This window comes from Ochotona princeps, chromosome 22 (genome assembly GCF_030435755.1).
Source record: "Ochotona princeps isolate mOchPri1 chromosome 22, mOchPri1.hap1, whole genome shotgun sequence".
NCBI classification, from domain to species: Eukaryota; Metazoa; Chordata; class Mammalia; order Lagomorpha; family Ochotonidae; genus Ochotona; species Ochotona princeps.
The window spans coordinates 18,759,538-18,777,041 of NC_080853.1; the positions used below are offsets into that span (position 1 = coordinate 18,759,538).

Consider the following 17,504-nt stretch of genomic DNA (forward strand, 5'->3'; position numbering starts at 1 on the left):
GAAGCCTGCTCTCGGTGCTGCTGCAGAAACAGCCCCGGCCCTGGCAGTGCCCCCATCCTCCACTCCAGCGCTCCTTCCAACATCACTGTGAACTTGGGCAGACCCATCAAAATGTTCCCTCAGCCACATGTGTGCAGGTAAGTGCCCAGTCCTGGAGCCAAAGCTTAGGGATAATCGTCCTAGGGGCTTCATGGGGTTCTGTGTAGGGTGGCCGAGCTGGAAGGTACCCGGCAGAGGTCTCCAGGATGGTAAGGCCAACCAGTTCCCCATCTCATGTTTCCAGACCCCCAGGTCCAAACCCAAGTCCCCATGCAGGCTCCTCCTCCCTCGTGGGACAAGAGGCAGCTTTGGAGTGACAAGGTTGTACAGGAGGAGTTCTGTCCCAAGTTTATAGCACCCCTGCCCTCTGGTGTACATTACCTGTGTGGCCCATGCATCTCAGCCCCAACTTCACCTGCCTCAGAGCTCACAGATTGAACCTGACCATGACTGCAATCCATGTCATTCATGGGGGCAGGAGGGACTTCTGTTCCCCCCACACCTCCCACTCCCCCTCCAGCTCATTTTTTGTCTTCTCTAAGAATCACTGCCCTGGGATCCCACCCATAGAAGCCTAGTCTGGCTTCAGCCTTAGTTGGAGTCCAGGTGACCTGTGGGACCTGCTGACCCCTCCCTTGCTCCTTCTGGGACCCCAGGCACCTACAGTGTGGTGCCTGTGTGGTGGGGCACCCTGGGCAGGGGTCAGGAGGTAGATCCAAGCGCTGGTTCTACTGCCCAGTTGCTATATGAAGTCAGGCAAGTCTCTTTCCCTCTTTGGGTCTTAGTTGCTTTGCAAAACGATGGGCCTGGGACTCTGCTGGGGTAAGCTGCATGGGTAGGGGCCGCCCTTACCGTGCTAGGCTCGGTAGTCCCACAGACAGCAGACCCCTGAGCTGGGGAAGCCTTTATATCCCAGAACCTGATTAGCTTGCTTGGGTGGTTAAGGGTTTAGTAAGGCCCAGATAATCATCTAGAAGCCTATAGAGCAGGTGCCTGGGGCTCATGTGACCCGTCAGTCTGTTCCAATGTAAATAACATAGAGGGCGAGCCCAGTGACCTCCAAGGACAGGTGATGTGGACAGAACATGGCTGCCCAAGCAGGTGCCAGGGACCACGCTGTGACCTCTTTAAGACCCAGCACCAGCCACAAGGCTGGACACACAGTACGTATTCATGCAGTCTTCAACAAGCATTTGTTGAGTACTACTACATGCCGGGCCTATGAAGTACACAGAGAAGTGACCTCAGTGAACCAAGCAGAGGATCCTGCCCTGAGAGGGCTCTCAGAACACTCCCCAAGTCTCCAGTCACAAAATCCATTTCTTCTGGAGGGCGGTGAAAGCGAGGGGAGATGGGACAGAGAGAAGGAGTAGAGTGACCCTCAGGGCCAGCCATCCAGGGAGGCTGGTATTGGGGTTGAAGCCAGCAACTACTGCAGCCAGCTCTGTGGGGTGAGGCTGGCAGGGGGTGTGTGGGGTGCGGGTTATGATGAGTCAGGTGGGACTGAGAGTGCAAAGGTGGGGAACACACAGGCTGGACTCAGCAGTACCTGAGCTCTGGAGCCTACCTCCCCACGGAGCTGATAGCTGGGAGGGGTGTCCCCAGAGGAGCTTCCTGGATGAGATGCTGGGGACTTGGCCAGTGCCAGTCCCTAGGCCTCAAGGTCCATGCCCTAGGGACAGTGCAGGCAGGAGAATCTCGGGGTCACAGAGTGGACCAGCCCCAGTGCTCTGAAGTTTCAACTGAGCCCTGGGGTGCCCACCCTCTGTGCAGAAGAGGCTAGGCTTAGGGTCCTCTTGAAGGTTTTTATGCCTACTGAACCACCCTGGGGTGCAGATGGGTAAGAGGATTCCCTCCCCACTGCTACAAGCATGGCTAGAGGCAGCCATTGTGCCATGGCGCGTGGGGCCCTTTGGAGGAGCCCCTGATGGGGGTTCAGGAAGAATAGCATCTAGGGTGGAGATTGGAAAAGCCCCTGAGTTGTGGTTCAAGAATCTGAGCCCCATCCCTGCCACTGGCCTTGCAAATTATGAGGCTGCCATTTCACCCTCTTTATGCTGGGGGAGCGGGGAGCACTGTGATGCTGATTACAGCAGAAGTGGGACACAGGTACCGTGTTCTTGACCCAGGCCCAGCAGGGCGTGCCATGCTAAATAGGTGCTAGGCTGTTTAGTCCACATGGCTAGCCTGGGAGCCGGGGGTACTTCAGCAACTTTCTTCATTTGGGGTTCAGAGTGCTCAAGCCATTTAACTGTGGGCACACAGCAGGTGAGCAGCACAACTGGGGTTCCCAAGCTGGGCCCACCGAGGAACCTGCCAGGAGTCCACAGTGGAGCTTCTGCCACTTCCCCCTCCTGCCTAGTTCCCTTCAGCACCCTCTCTGCCCCTTCAGGACCAGCTGGGCTGTCTCTAGAGGGGCCCTCCCCAACCCCACCTGTGGGACGGAAGGTTATGCCAGTCCTGCTCAATGCCATCCTTTGCTTGCCCTCAGACCCTTCTGGGGACCCCACAAATTTGGAGCTGAGCCCAGCAGTCTCGGGTACCCCTGGGCATCAGGCTCCTCAGTGGCCTGCCAGGGATAGGAACAGCAGCAGCCCCGCCTGGCATGAGTTCCAGCATAGACACACATGCAAGCCGCTCATCCCTGCACATTTATCATACACTTGCTGTGTGTCAGGCCTTGGCAAGGGTCAGAGAGAAGAATCAGAGGCGGGTCTACCCACAGGGGCGGAGGGGCAGCTGGCGGGCATCAGAGTAGCTGGAAGGAGGGAGAAGGACGAGGTTGTACTACCAATGTGGCCAGGGGAGGGCGCACTTGAGCTGCTGTCTGGACAGGCTTGAACAAAAGCATCCTTCCTGGATGCATCCAAGGGCATTATCATTGAAGAGGAAATGAGCAGAGTGCATGCTCACAGTTGAGGGTGCCCACACAGGGCAGGGCATTTGGCACAGAGCTGAAGACACTGCTTGGGACACCCCATTCCACATCGCGTGCCTCAGGTCCTGGTTCTACTTCTGATTCCAGTTTCCTGTTACTGTGCATCCTGGGAGGCAGCAGGAGGACAGCTCAAGTGCATAGACAGCCCGACCACTGACGTGGCAGGCCTGGCTGCAGTTCCAGGTTCCTGGCTTTGGCTCAGCCCTAGCTGTTATGGACATCTGGAAAGTGAGCCAGTAGACAGACAAACTCTCTCTTTCAAATAAAAATAAGGATGAACACTAGATAAAACAGAAGGTGGGTGTAATGCCATCCTCTTGCAGGAGAAGGCGCTGGAGGGGAAGTGCCATGGAAGGGGCTTCCTGAAAGTTCCGGAGGTAGACAGGTGAGCAGTAAGGAAGCAAGTTGGTGAAAGGCAGTTCTTCCCAGCAAAGGGCCCAGAATCCCAGCTTTGTGACCACTCACATCCCCAACCTGGGGCCATCCACAGAGAGCCCCAAGATACTTGGCAGCTGTCCTCACTGGGTAACTACCCTGAAAGCCGCTTGCCCATGCTAGCACCTGGCCTCCACTCTGAGTCCCCTGGGAGTCCACGTTGCAGCCACCTAGGGCCCACAGAACCACCCACGCCAGCATTTGCTCCATCTGCAGGTCTCAACCCCAACCCTGCCCCTCCCATCACGGTGCCCACATGGCCCCCAAGGTCTAGTTGCCCATGTTCACCCAGCAACCAATGGCCAACTCTGACTTGGTCACCAGAGAGCTTCCATGCTGTTCAGGGTCCTGAACAATGCCTTCTCCCAAGAGCTCTGGGACCCCTCTTGCACCCTCCTTGCACCCAGAGCACCCAGCCCTGCCTAATATCCTATGGATGCTCTTGTACCTTGGTGAACAGCTCTTCACATTGAACTTGCCCTCTCTAAGTTCCTGTGGGGTTTTGGTCTTCTAGTTGGACTCAGACTGCTGCACTCACCTGTCCCTCTCAGCAGGCACCTCCATAAGTGAAGGTGGCCCCTGGAGATCAGGCCAGCTGTCACTGGGCAGACCATGGCAGCCTTCAGGCTAGGGATTTGACTCTGGCATTTTTATCACCCTCCTCTTTGAAGAATATATACTAGTACCATAGAACTAGGCTCATCATGGGTCTGAATCAAGTCTGGCAGTTTGGAGTGGATAGATGGATGACAGGATAGATGTGGGTGGACGAATGGATGAGTAGGTAGAAGGACTGATGGATGTATAGATGGGTGGAGGGATGAGTGGAAGGAAGGTAGGATGGGTGGATGAATAAGTGGATGAATGGACAGAGGGTGCTGCAGTTTGGCTATAGTTCATCTCCATCAACACACGATGAGGTTTTATCCCTCAGTGGACAGTGCTGGGAGGTGTGTGTGAGTCATGGGGTGGATTGAGTGGGTCCTTACTCTTGAAGAATTAGGTTAGAAGCTACTGCAAGTTGCATTACAGTGGATCCACTTCCTTGTCCCAGCCTCTCTTCATGCAAGCTTCCCCTGCTCTGCCATGCACAGGGTGGCCTGGGGCCCTCATGAAACGCCAGGCAACAGCCTAGAACCATGAACTGAGTAAGTCTCTCTTATTTACCAACGGCACAGTCTCAGGTCAACAGAAACAGGCCTAAGGTAGATGGACAAACAAAATGTGTGGGTGGGCGTGTGAACTGATAGGTGAATGGATGGGGAGTGGATGAGTGGATGGATGGACAGGTAAGTGTGTGTGGAGGTATACAGACTGAGGGACGGATGGATGGCTCAATGGATTGACTAATGGATAGATCCCACATACTGTGCTTATAATTCATAATCCCTCATGAATTATTAACTTCCTATCGAGGATCGAAGGTTTCATCTCTTCTATATTCCAGACCACCAAACCTAGGACTAAGCCTATATTAAGCCCAAATAAAAGTGGGATTGAAGGATTAATTAATGAAGCAATCAAAGGAAATAAAAGCCACCCTGTCCTGCGCAAACTCATGAGGTGGATTCAGTAGTGTGTCCTCTTCCCATGCTCTCCGCACCACCGTTGCCTGCCCCAGGCTTGGTCCAGTGCCTCTGCCTGGCCCATCTGAGGCTGCAAGGTTAAACCCATAACCTTCCAGGAAGAGCAGCAGGTGTCGCGCTGTGCTGAAGGGACACTTTGCAGAAGGAGCATACGTGGACCCTGAGGATCTGAACAGGAGGAAACCTGTCCCTCAGGGCTCAGGGGGAGCCTGGTGAGGGTGGCAAGGAGACCTGTGGCTCTGGCTTGCCCATGTGCCCATCCCTGGGCCCCCAGGGCTGTGGTCACCTGAGTGCCACTGGCTTATAAAGTTTTCAGAGCCAGTAGGTAGAGGTGCTTGGCAAGACCAGGCACCCAAAAACACAGACTCATGACCAGCCCAAACCAGAGGTGGACCTGCTGCCTGGGGCCACAGTGACGTGCCTTTCCCCCAGGACAGAGTCAGGGTGCTGGTGCTGGGCACCCTGGGGTGGATTCCAGGAAGGCTGCCAGCCTAGCACTGCAGGACTCTGGCCCTCCCTCTCCACATCTATGAAATGAAACTCCAAATACTGCTTATCCAGCTCTCAGGGACAGGGCCTGACACTGGCCGGGGGAGGCATGGGCCAGGCCAAGGGCAGCATGCACACTGCAGCACCATCACCAGCTCCTCCCAAACACAAGGTCCCAGGCCAGGAAGTAACAGTCCCCCGATTTATGGCCCACAGACCCACAGCCATGTCTTCTTCCTCTTCCAGGCAGCTTGGGTGACTTGAGGACAGACACAACCCAGCAGGGGCTATCAGCAGGGAAGCAACCGCAAGTACGCAGTGTGGGGGCCTGGCCGAAAGTTACAGCTCCAGAGAAGGTGTTTAATGGCAGAAGGGGGCAGGAGGGGGCAGGAGGGGGAAGGTCTGTGCAGCCTGAAGTGGGGGCTTCTCCCCACAGGGCAGGGGAGGAGAGGGGAGGGCTGTAAGGGAAGGGCTGGGAAGTAGGGAGCACAGGGACTAAAAGCCCAACTAGGAACTCTGGCTCATGGTGATGAATCTGTTGTGGCTCTGCCTCGGTTTCCCCTGTGGACACTTGAGCAGTGACCTGGCCCTGCCCCACCTCTCCCAGGAGTCCGCCTCTCCCAGGAGTCCGCCTCAGCGCTGGTAGCGGAGTCCACTGGATATCACCACATAGCCCTGAAGAGCAAGAAAAGCACAGACCAGATGACAGGCCACGTGACAAGAGGCATCCCCTGCCCATTGCCACCCATCAGCCCAGCTCCACCCTTCTCGGCCTGACTGGGGCTCAGTGGCCTGCTGTGTCACTGCAGGTGGTAGCAGTGACCCCAGAGAGGCTGAGCCAGCAGGGCCATCACTGCCCAAGGCTCCCAGGTCCCTCTGAATGTTCTGCAGGCTGCTGTCTTTCCTTCCTTCACTTCTGTATTCATTCGTTTGTTCAGTCACCAAATCCTCATCACATCTCCACTACCCGCCAAGCCCTGGGGCAGGTGCTGGGATGCCAACAGAGAACCAGCTCAAGCCAGTCCCTGCCCATGGGCCATTACAGCAGCTGTCAGTCACTGGTGCTAATTAGATTTGAATCATCTAACATGTAAAAGTCACCGTGACCCAGCTCCCAAGTGCCTGCTAGCTTCTACGCCTGACCTTGACATCAGCCGTAGCTTTGGACAGTGCCGATCCCCATCCCCATGGAAAGTTCTATAGAACAGTACTGGCCTAAAGAGCTTTGGTTTCAGATCCTGCTGGCTGGATCTGGCAAGGTCAGAGTGGGGAAGCCACTGGCCTGGCCAAGTCCTGGAGAGATATCCCCTTGGCACCCTGGTGCCCACTGCTCTTCCTATGAGTCTGGGTGAGCAGTGCCTAGGGGCCACAGCTGTCGAAGAAGGATGACATCCGAGGGACACGCTCGGTTCAGCTGCCTGCCTTGTCTCTGTCACATGGAGCAGATTTCCCTGTCTAACCCTGGTGAACCAGAAGCAAGCTGTAGAATCTCTCCCTGGACAGAATTGTGATTGAATTTTGCCTTGGGCCCAAAGTTTTAGACACAGGAAAAGTTCCAGAAGCTCCCTTCCTGTGCCAAGCCTGCAGAGGCTTGTCTGCACAGCTGGAAGGCCCCTACATTGTTGGTGCCCAAGGGGTCACAGCCATCCCAGAGCCCAGAATTGGGGGCCAAGTAGGGGGCCTGAACCCCCTGAGTGTGCCTGCTGCAGCACCCAGTGGGCACTGGTGGTGCCCTTGCACCTGTGTCTCGTGATATCCAGAACTTTCCATCTCAGAGTGGTGAAGGGTTCACCGGTAGTCTTGCTGGGAGCAGAGACCCTTCCACCACCACCAGGCCTGACACATCCTAGGGAACCACCATGTGCCCTGGCAGGAAGGAGGACCAAGGCCCCTACCTCCTGAGCCAATCTCTACCAAGGGTTGGAAGAGACCCCTGCTTACAGAGAAAAGCTCTCACCTCATGCACAAAGACTTCAGGGTCGCTGTAGCAGAGGTTGACCACACCAGGGAGGGCAATGCCCAGGCCCAGGAGAGCTGCAGGGGGAGAGGAGAGGCCAAGTTTAACCAGAAGTCCTCAAGCACATCGAGGCCCTAAGCCCTCACACATCCAGGAAGTGGCTGCCATTGCCAGCTTGCCAATACTCCCATCTTACAGATGGGAAAGCTAAGGCTCAGAGAGAGAGAGCAGCCCAGGTAAGATCAGGCAGCTGCACACTAGTGTATGCCTCAATGTCCATGGGGGAAGATGAGCTCCAGCGGCCACCCCCCTCGAGGGTGGACCATGGGTGGAAGGGGCCAGCAGGACAGAGGGTGGGGCTCACCGTTGAGGTGGTCCAGCAGGGGCCTCTGGAACACCGTGCCCATGAGCATGTGCACTTGAGCCGGCTGCAGCCGTGGGGCCAGACAGAGGGGGCGGGAAAAAACAGTTAGGCACACAGGCAGACAGACAGACGGACAGACGGACAGACGGATGGGGATGGGTGGGTGGCAGAGGCAAATGGGAGGAGAGGGGCAGGTCAAGCAGGTCCTGGGTTCAAGTGGAGCCCAGCTACCCTGAGCCCCAGGGGGTGGGTGGGTGGGAGGCAAGCACTGGTTTGCTGACTTCCCTGCGCTGAGTGACTGATAGCTGGCAGACCGCCTGCACTCAGAAGGCTCATGGACAGATTGACTGACGGCAGGGCAGAGGGAGGGCCGAACGGCACACAGACGCACAGAGGCCACAGGCCCAGCCACTTCCTGTCACAATGTCTGACCTCTATGGCCACTGCTTCACCACGGTCTCTGGGGTGGGGGCCAGGTTACAACAAGTCCTCACTCACTGAGCAATGTGCCAGGCAGGCAGGCCCCCCAGGCCCCTGCCAGACAGACTGTGGCAGTCAGCAACACAACTCCCCCCCTCCACCACCCCAGTCCTGCTAAAGGCTGGTCACCCACACTCACATCAATGAGGCCCACGTTGGAGGAGGCCACAGCAAGCTGGATGTCCCTGGAAGAGGAAAAGGAAGCTTCTGAGCAGGACCAAGAGCCTCCGCGGCCCAGCGGCCTCCCTAACCCCCTGGCCTGTGCAACCATTGCAAAGAGGAGCCCACGCAGGCCTCGCTTACCCCAGCACGGACGTGGTTCCCTGGAGCTTTGTCTTGGACACGGACAGTTGAAGGTTCAGGTTCACCACCTGCAAGCATGGGGGGAGCAGGGTCAGCGGGCATAGGACCATGTGGGTGCCTCCCACCCATCCTCCATTCTCTGCAGGCACCAGGTGCTGGTACAGCACCTGCCATGGGTCAGGGCACTGCACTGCGCACACGTACTGTAAGGAGCATATGACACATCACAGGTCCTTAGCCCTGAATTCCAGCATAGGCCAGCCAGAAAGGACCCCTTCCAAGAGTAGAGGTGCCAAGAAGAGGACTGAAGGGGACCTTGTTACTGAGACTAGAAAGATGGGGAGGAGCCCGGCACAGCCAAGGCAGGGGAGGAGGAGTCCAGGTGAGGGGCTAGGACATGCAAACAGTATGTGGCTGACCTGTACAGGACTATCAGGCAAGTAGAGCAAATTGAGGGAGGGACATGTGGGCAGGGGTGGTAGCTCCTTGGGAGTGCTCCCTCTCACCTCCCAGCGACCCAATCCCCTCCCAGCCAGCCTGCTGGCTCACCACATCCAGGGAGAAGAGAGACTGGAAAGCTGAGTTGGAGGCCATGGCCAGGACTTCCACCAAGGGCTGCAGCTGCAGCGTGGCATTGTTGGTGTGGAGTGTAGCCACTGGTGTGGCACCCAGCCGTACCTTGAGCACCACGGGCATGGGCTCTGGGAACTGCCGGGCTATCTGGGAAGCATAGAGGGTGTGGGGGAGGCAGGGTCTGCTGGGGCAGAGACTGGGGGCTCCCCTGCAGTTGCTCTCTGAATACAGACGCAGCCCACCATCCGAGGCCACACATGGCCCACAGAAGAGGGTCTACCCCAGGCCCCTGGATCAGACGGGGATTTGTCTTCCCTTGAACAGGGGTTCCAGGGTCTCAAAGATGGATTGAGGAAAGAAAGGGCAAGGAGGTAGAGATGGAGGGAAAGCATGATGTCTGTCTAGGTGGGGCATCAGGGCAAGACCTGAACCCCACTAGGGACAGGCATGAACCCAGGGAAGCCCCCACCTTGGTCCCTCGAACGACTGGGGATGTCACCAACCTCAGGGAACAGCTGGCCCAGCTCAGAAGTGTTCAGCGGGTTGTCAGCCGAGTTCTGAAAGCAGCCCCGCACCATGACAGTTGTCAGAGCCACCAGCCCTGGCCGCACCACCCCTGGCCTTCGTGTGCAAGAATCCCTCCCCAGGTCTTCGCATAGGCCTTCCCACAGCCACCCTGCAGCCCCCCTGCCTGCAATCCACCCTCAGTCACAGGCCTCCCCACCCCAGCCGTGGGGTGCTACCACCCCACATCCAACCCACCCCAAGCAGGTCCAGCCCTCACCAGCTGCCCAGTGACGTCCAGATTGAGAGCACCAGCCTTCTGCAGCAGCAAGAGGGCAGAGTCAAACAGGTGCTGGGAGAGGCCCACGGTGGCCATGGCATCCTTGGCACCCACATGCCGTGGCAATACAAAAGGGATGGCATTCGCAGGCAGGACAATGGGCTTGCCCAGCAGAAAGAGGGTAGCCTGGGTGGTGGAGAGTAGGATGGGGAGAAATGAGGTCAGGGGGCACCAGCTTCCCAGACACCAACCCTGACCCCATCCCCAGATACCACATGCCATGCCCAGGAGTTCACACCCTCACCTGTGAACCAGGCCCCCCAGCCCCTCCCCCCATCACACCTGGGGGCCCATATGCCTCTCTGGGACTCTCCCAGGAGTCTAAGTGCTCTGGGATTCAGGAGGACCCAGCTGTGGGCTACCAAATAGGCACTTACATCGATGTCCAGGGAGATGCCGTCGCTGGAGATGGTTGGCGTGCTGACCGTGCTGTAGCGGATCTGGGACTCGGGGCCCACAGGGGTGAGGCCTTAACAAAGCCACAGGGGAGATGAGAAGGCGGCATCCTTGGCACCCTACACCAATGCCTGCAATGCCTGGCCTGCCCGGCCAGCCTCTCATCTGTCACAGAGTGAGCGTGTCTGTGTATAAAATATCTGCCTTTGTAAGTTCATGGAATCTATGTGGGGGGATGTGCATCCCAATCTCTGGGCCATAGATGTTTGTGGGTGTCAGTCTTCCCAGAATCATGGCCCTTCCACAGAGATAACTTTTCTTTTCTTGTTATGAATCCTACATTGTGTGATATTGACATATACATCCAGCTCTCAAAGAAAATCAGTATATACATGAGTCTATATAACATTTCCGCATGAAGCAAATATAGTGAAATGTTACCCACAGTTAGGTCCGTGGGTGCTCGCCGAATTTTTCTGTATTGTTCAAAATATTTTAAAATGAAGAGATGAACCATGCAGTTATGCAGGTGCATCCTTGGACCGCAGAGCTTCTTACATAACAGCCTAGGTGTAAGCTGCAAGCCTGAGTGACATGGTCGCTGCATCTGCCTCTCAGGGGGCGGGGTGCTCTATGCACCATGGTCCCCCCAGTCCTGAGCACCCAACAGACTCTGGCATCCACACTCCCTTACCCCCACAAACAGGATTCCACCTGGAGGGCATGATCCAGTTGATGCTAAGAACCTCATAATTGGAAAGCTTTACTTGATTCGACTTTTTGGAATTAGACCCCGGAATTCAAGACCGGGTCTAGCCTCTGGAGATGCACAGATCTGGAAGGAGCTGACCTTGGGGAATCTCTAATTCAGTCACCCCAAAAAACACCTCCCAGGGCTCAACCCTGATCCAGAGGCAGAGTGGGAGGGTCCCAGGGGCCTCCCATATCCTGAGAACCCATAGGCTGCTCCCTCAGTCCCAAGTCTGACCGATCAAAGTGCCCAGGTGGACGTTGAACTCCTGCACCAGGCCGGAGACACTCAAACACAGCTGTAGGAAGCAGAGAGAGAGAGAGAGGGAGGGAGGGAGGCTGGGGCGAGGGCAGGGGCCGCTGGCAGGGCCTGGGACTCCAGCCTGGAACCTCCCCCAATGCCACTGCCTTCATATCATGCTGGAATTCCCGCCTTGCTCCGCCTGCCACAGGCTGCTGGGCATATGGAGCAAGAGCCAGCCCGTTTCCCTTCCTGCAGGCTATTCCCACCCCAAAGCAGGTGGCCATGTGGGGATAGAGAGAGCGGCAGGATTGGAAAGTGACACATCTTCTGCCCAATCCTCATGGGAAAATCAGAATGGCCCCCTGCAGAGTCCGCTCAGCATAAAACCACACCCGTGCACCACGCCCCTCCTGAAATGCATCCACTGCCCCACCCTATTGGATGTAGACTTCTGAGTGAAGCTGCCCGCCCTCCTGGGAGCCCAGCTGCAGCACCAACCTTACTGCCCATCATTGTACGGATGTGTGTTTGCACACGGGCTAGCAGCGTGGGGTGGAGGCTGTAGAAGACACAGGCAGAGGGGGCCTAAGCTTGGGGCCTGATCACAGCAGGTGCCACATCTCAGCAAAGACCAGGCCTGGGGAGAAAGGCCAGAGAGGCCCTTCTACCTGCTACTCCCTGTGCTGGGACCACCAGCAGCTCTGTGCCTCTCTGGGCCTGGGTGTTCTTCAACCACAAAGCAGGCATCACAATGAGGGTCTCTCAGGTCTGCTGGGGCTGTGGGATGAAGAATCTGCAGCCCCAGCCTATCTGGGACCCCCCATTCCCAGCCCTCATCAGACACCCACCTGTCTTTGCCATCAGGCACTGCGGCGGTGCCGAAGAGTGAGGAACAGGCAGAGATGCTGACGACGGGGGTCCCAATGGAGTCCTGGGTCATGTGGGCATCGGCCTGCAGGACCACGGGCAGCGTCAGCTCCAGTGGCTCTGTGACCCTGCGGGGGGCGGGGCAGGCCCTTGCCTCAGCAGCGTCAAGGGACCCCACAAGTCCCCTGGGCAGGGCTTGCCCTCTGCCACTGACACCAATCCAACACCTGCTCGGCAGGAGACAACCCAGGCTGAGCATGCCCAGAGTCCCCATGCTCTGCACAGGAGTGTGGGCTCAGCTCTCACTACCAGCCCCAGCCAGGCAGTCACCATGCTGTGCCTCAGTTTTCCCTTCTGTGAAATGAGCACAAGATGAGTTGTGTCTATTCAGAGGGCTGTGCTGGGAGACAATGCCACCTGGCTCAAAGCCTGCCCCACAGTGAACAGTCATATACCCACAGCATCGGGGAAAGGAGTTGAAGTGGGAGCCTTCCGAGGACCCAGCTCCGAGCCTGAGAATTAAGTGCAGTCAACGGTGGCCCTGGTGCACAGCAGTCATCCTGAAGGTTACATGTATGAGCACCTACTGTGTGCACTGCAACAACTACAGCAATGCAGGCCTTGCTGCTACCTTCCCAGCCACTCTGAAAAGTGTCACGTCATTTTAAAGAGGAAGAGACAAGGCTGTAGGGTGGAGGGACTCTGCCAAGGTCACACAGCTACCAAGCAGGATCTCCATTCTCTGAGATTCTCTTTGTTCCTCTCCACTCCACCCACTCCCAGGAGACTCACTCACCGGAAGACCTTGAAAGTAAAGTTGGCTGCTGCTGACAGGTGCACCCCAAACTCAGGAATGAACTGCAGGTGGAGGCTGGGCACATGGACACTCAGCATCTGGATCCTGTAGGGTGGCCCCGATGGAGACATGGAGTCAGACCCCAGGGCAGGTGCTTCAAACCACCCCCACACTTGAGAGTCATGAAGGAGGACTTTCTGAGGCCCAGAACCATGAGTGAAGGGGAGGGGGTGAACTCTCCCCCAAGGTGATCATACAAGCCCAGGTTGGAACCGCTGCGCAGGGGACGCCCCCACCCACCCCCACAACCTGTGGTGGGTGATCCTCAGGATTCTGGAAAGCTGGGAAGGCGGGAGAAGAGCGAGCTTGGGATCCGCCCAAGGAAGACACCCCCCTACCCTAAAGTGATGAAGCCCCGTCCCATAATGGGGAGGCCACTTCCCTCAAAGCTCTCGTCCCACATCCATGCACATGGCACGTGCCCTGTGCCCAGACCACGCGTCCTGGGTGGCAGCATGCTGGTATGTTCTCAGCTCCCGTTAGCCACACCCAGCCCAGCCTCAGGGGCTTTGGCCCAGTGGCCCCAGGCGGAGGGGTCTGGTGACCCACATGGAGATGAAGGCTGCTCAAGTGTTTCCTTTTGTCACATCACTCCTCCAGCACAGGAGCACCTGGTGCGGGGGGCACTCACCGGGTGACCTGGGGCACCTCGCCGTCGTCATCCAGGTCGAAAAGCGAAGGGACCATGATCTGAAGGGCCTGCTGTAGAGGAGCTTTCCCAATGTCTGACACTGCAGGGCCAGGGCACAGCAAGGTCAGGCTTTCCTGGCGTTACACAGCACCTTCCAGAACCTTCCAGGAAGGGGACTCAGGAGCCATGTGAGCTGCGCCAGGCCCTCTGCAGGTCATGCCTTTCTCCTCTCCTGCCTCTCAAAACGAGCCTGGGGCTGGTACTGGGGTACAGCGGGGGTAAGCCACTGCCTGCCACAATAATATCTGGTATCAGAGAGCTGACTGGGGTCCTGGCTGCTCTACTTCTGATCCAAGTACCTGTTCATGGGAGGTAGCAGAAAATGACAAAGTATTTGGGCCCCTGTCACCCACATGGGCAACCCAGATGGAGTTCCATTCTCCTTGCTTCAGCCCAGCCCAGCCCAGCCCTTTTGGGAGTGAGCCAGCAGGTAGTGTCTCTCTCTCTCTCTCTCTCTCTCTCTCCCTTTCATAAAGTTGGTGCTCTATTAAGCTCCAACACCTCTCTCCAGCCTAGCCATCTGCAGCTGAGCTGAGGCTAGTCCTAGGCCTTGGACTCCATCTCCAGTTCTCCCCAGTGCAGGGCTAGAACTCTGGGTCCTGAAGGGCAGGGTGGGGCGGACATGTGAGAAGCTGTCCTGGCCAAGTCTTGGAGACAAACCTGCCCAAACCTGGAAGGACCTCTGTCTAGAACAAATACAGCAGGCTCCCAGCACCAGGGAAGGCGCTGGCCTCCCACCCCTGCCTGTGGGCATCACGCTCGGGCTCCCGGTGCTGGTCATGCTCCGGCACGGATCACTGGCCCCTTTCACAGTCTGTCTGCCTCCTTGCCAGGGAAAGTCCTGCATGCCCCCAGGGCACCCCTCTGCTCTCTTGAGTCACCGTCTGTCTGCTTCCAGTTCTGGGCCACCAAAAGTCCCTCCGCTCACAAGGACAGGGAGCCCACTGTCCCCTCTGCCAGCCAGACCCAACTATAAGGCAACCTCAAGCTCCCCAGATGCAGCCAGAAGTGCATGTAGATAGCTGTGCTAGGGCTCTGCCCACATGGTAGCTTTGTCCCTCCTTGGCCTGTTTCCTCGAAGTCCTTTCCTTGGGGGAGGAAGCAGTACTGGAAGGCCATAGCAGCAAAAATCTGACGCAGGGTCATCACCCCAGGGAGCCCAGGGAGGGGCTGGCTCTCTGCAGGTGTACCCCATCACACACCCAGACACACATATTCATGTTTGCACTCCAGGCAAGCAGCCTCCCTGACCATAAATGTGGCCACGGAATTTCAAACCCATGGACACACACTGGGGCCAGTAGCACCTCAGACCCACCCATGCCCACTGCACACTTGCCTGTCCCTCCCGCCTGCCCCCACGTTCACGTTTCTGGCATAAATACTCAGGGAGCAGCTCTGGCTCCAGGGCTGAGTGTCCGGGACTCCACAGCAGAGAAAAAAGGGGGTGTTGGAGTGAACATTGGACACAGGGGTGAAGAAACTGCAGGGCCAGCTACCTCCCATAACGGGGGCCCAACTTCAACCCCAGCTCCACGCCCCACCCCCCCACCCCCAGCTGCCCTGGCCAGCAGCATCCACAGCCCAGGCATCTGTGTTACTGCCACCTAGCGGGGAGACGCGGATTGAACTCCAGTCTCCTGGGCGTTGGTGGAACACTGTGTCTCTCTTTCAACTAAATAAGCTCTGCTTGAAACTGGGGTCCTCACGGGGCTTCTGAGTTCTATGTTACACGCACGCGGCTGCAGGAGGCACACACATGCACTCACTGGTGTCTCACCATAGCGCAGCGCCGCCTGGTTGATCCTGACTACCGTGTCCGGCCTGGCATTGCTGATGGTGGGAAACAGCAGCAGCAGCAGCAGCAGGCTCAGCCCACGTGCCCCAGCCATGGCTGCCCGGGGCACTGCTCCCCAGAATCTGTGGGCTGGGATGGGGACAAGCATCAGGCCAGTCCACTCCCCTCACCCCTGCCGCTCCCATCCCAGGGTCCCTCCAACCCACAGCAGCCTGGAAGGTGCAACTGCACAACCCCTCATCCCCGTCCCCATCCCCGTCCTGTCCCCACCAGCGGTAATCCCAGGCCTGCAGTGCCCTGCCCTTATTTGAGGCCCAGTGGCTGCCTTGAGGCTGGGTGCAGGACCCAGACCATGTCAGAAGAACGGCAAGGCTCCCAGGGATCCCAAGCAGAGAATCCAGGCCCACTAGCTGGGGGCCCAGGACTGTGTCACTTGTGCTAAGGATATGCCCAGTGCAACAGCCCAGGCTGGTGTCCATCTGTCCACACTCAGCCCAGGAGAATCCACAGTGGCTCCTGTCCTTGTCTCATCCTGACCAGGGGAGGAGCAGCCTGAAGGTCACTCAAATCCCCAGCACCTCAAGGCCTGGCATAGCCTCCATGTCTGACTTCAGGAGAGATAATCATTGCTCAGATGGGCAAATTGAGGCCTGGCAAGACAGCATTTGCCAAGGCAGAGGAGTCAAGGCCCCTCCTGGGAGGAGTGTCACCCATTCCTACCTTTACAGTCGTGGAGTGGGGACCCCAAGCCGGTGGCCAACAATGCTCTGCTGCTGGCGCAAAGGAACAGGCTGCCTTATGAGACTCCCCAGAGCACGGGGCCACAGACAAGGGACCAGGAGTGGCAGGTTTGCTTGTGGTCGCATCTGTTGTCCCTGCAAACATGGTCTGTGCCAAGCTGGGTCATCATATGTGCCACGTCGCCAGGCCTGGCTGCCAACTGCTACAAGGCCCATGGCCGGGCACCCTGGGCCATGGGGACCAGGAGATCTGTGGGATGAGAACTGCTCTCATGAAGTGCCTATCACCCCTGCCGGGCCTTGCCAGGGCCAAGGAGGACAGGGAGGCCAGGAGCAGAAGGCTGGTAGGAGGGATCTCATAAGCCCGGGGTATCCCCCCAGAAACATGATCCTCTTAAGAGCATAGCAAGTTAACTGCCATCCAGTCCCTGTAACACACTGAGCCCTGACCCTGCCACACTGAGTCCTGACCCTGGTCACACACCAAGCCCTGACCCTGGTAACACGCAGAGCCATGACCCTGGTTACACACCAAGCCCTGACCCTGGTCACACCTGATCCTGACCCTGGCCACACACTGAGCCCTGACCCTGGTCACATCTGATCCTGACCCTGGTCACACTCTGAGCCCTGAGCCTGGTCACACCCTGAGCCCTGACCTTCGCACTCAAATCAGGAAAGATGATGTCCCTGTTGTGTAACATCCCAGCCTTACTCCACGGCGTATTTCACTTAACACTGGACTCACCTCTTTCCTCATCACAAGCTCCAAGTGCTTCTTTGACTATAAGCTACCCAGAGCACTGTGTGTGTGTGTGTAATTCTTGTATGCACACATGTGAGGGTCAGTGGGCGTTAGGTCATGGTTACTGGGACTGCAAGACAGTTGCTTGAGTGGGAGTGTACACATGCGTGCGTGGGCGGGCTTGGTCGAGTGAGTATAAGGTGTTAGGTGCATGTGTGTCTAGTGGATTGTCTCTGGTATTGGGATGTTTCCCATGTGCATACACACGTATATACATGTGCATGTGTGTGTTTGCCTCCACCTGGACTCAGATCGCCGCCTGGCTGCAGCGAAGTCCCCTCCACTTCTCTGCATGACTCCTGGGGTCTGCCCCCCCTCACCTGCTACTGCTGTGACTTCCACTGTCTTC

The 17,504-nt window shown here is 57.4% G+C and overlaps 1 protein-coding gene across 1 annotated transcript; it reads right to left on the reverse strand.

The window, feature by feature from the left end:
• Positions 1-6,110: 6,110 nt before the first annotated feature.
• On the reverse strand, positions 6,111-15,704 carry BPIFB2 (BPI fold containing family B member 2). Its single transcript, XM_058679682.1, has 15 exons — positions 15,593-15,704; positions 13,753-13,852; positions 13,062-13,166; positions 12,247-12,393; positions 11,897-11,957; positions 11,393-11,453; positions 10,386-10,477; positions 9,949-10,134; positions 9,668-9,721; positions 9,141-9,311; positions 8,592-8,659; positions 8,428-8,473; positions 7,809-7,872; positions 7,445-7,521; positions 6,111-6,162 (listed from the first exon to the last, which is right to left on the reverse strand). The coding sequence occupies exons 1-15, from the start codon at positions 15,702-15,704 to the stop codon at positions 6,121-6,123; spliced, it is 1,386 nt and encodes a 461-aa protein (XP_058535665.1). The 3' UTR covers positions 6,111-6,120.
• Between the last annotated feature and the right edge of the window lie 1,800 nt (positions 15,705-17,504).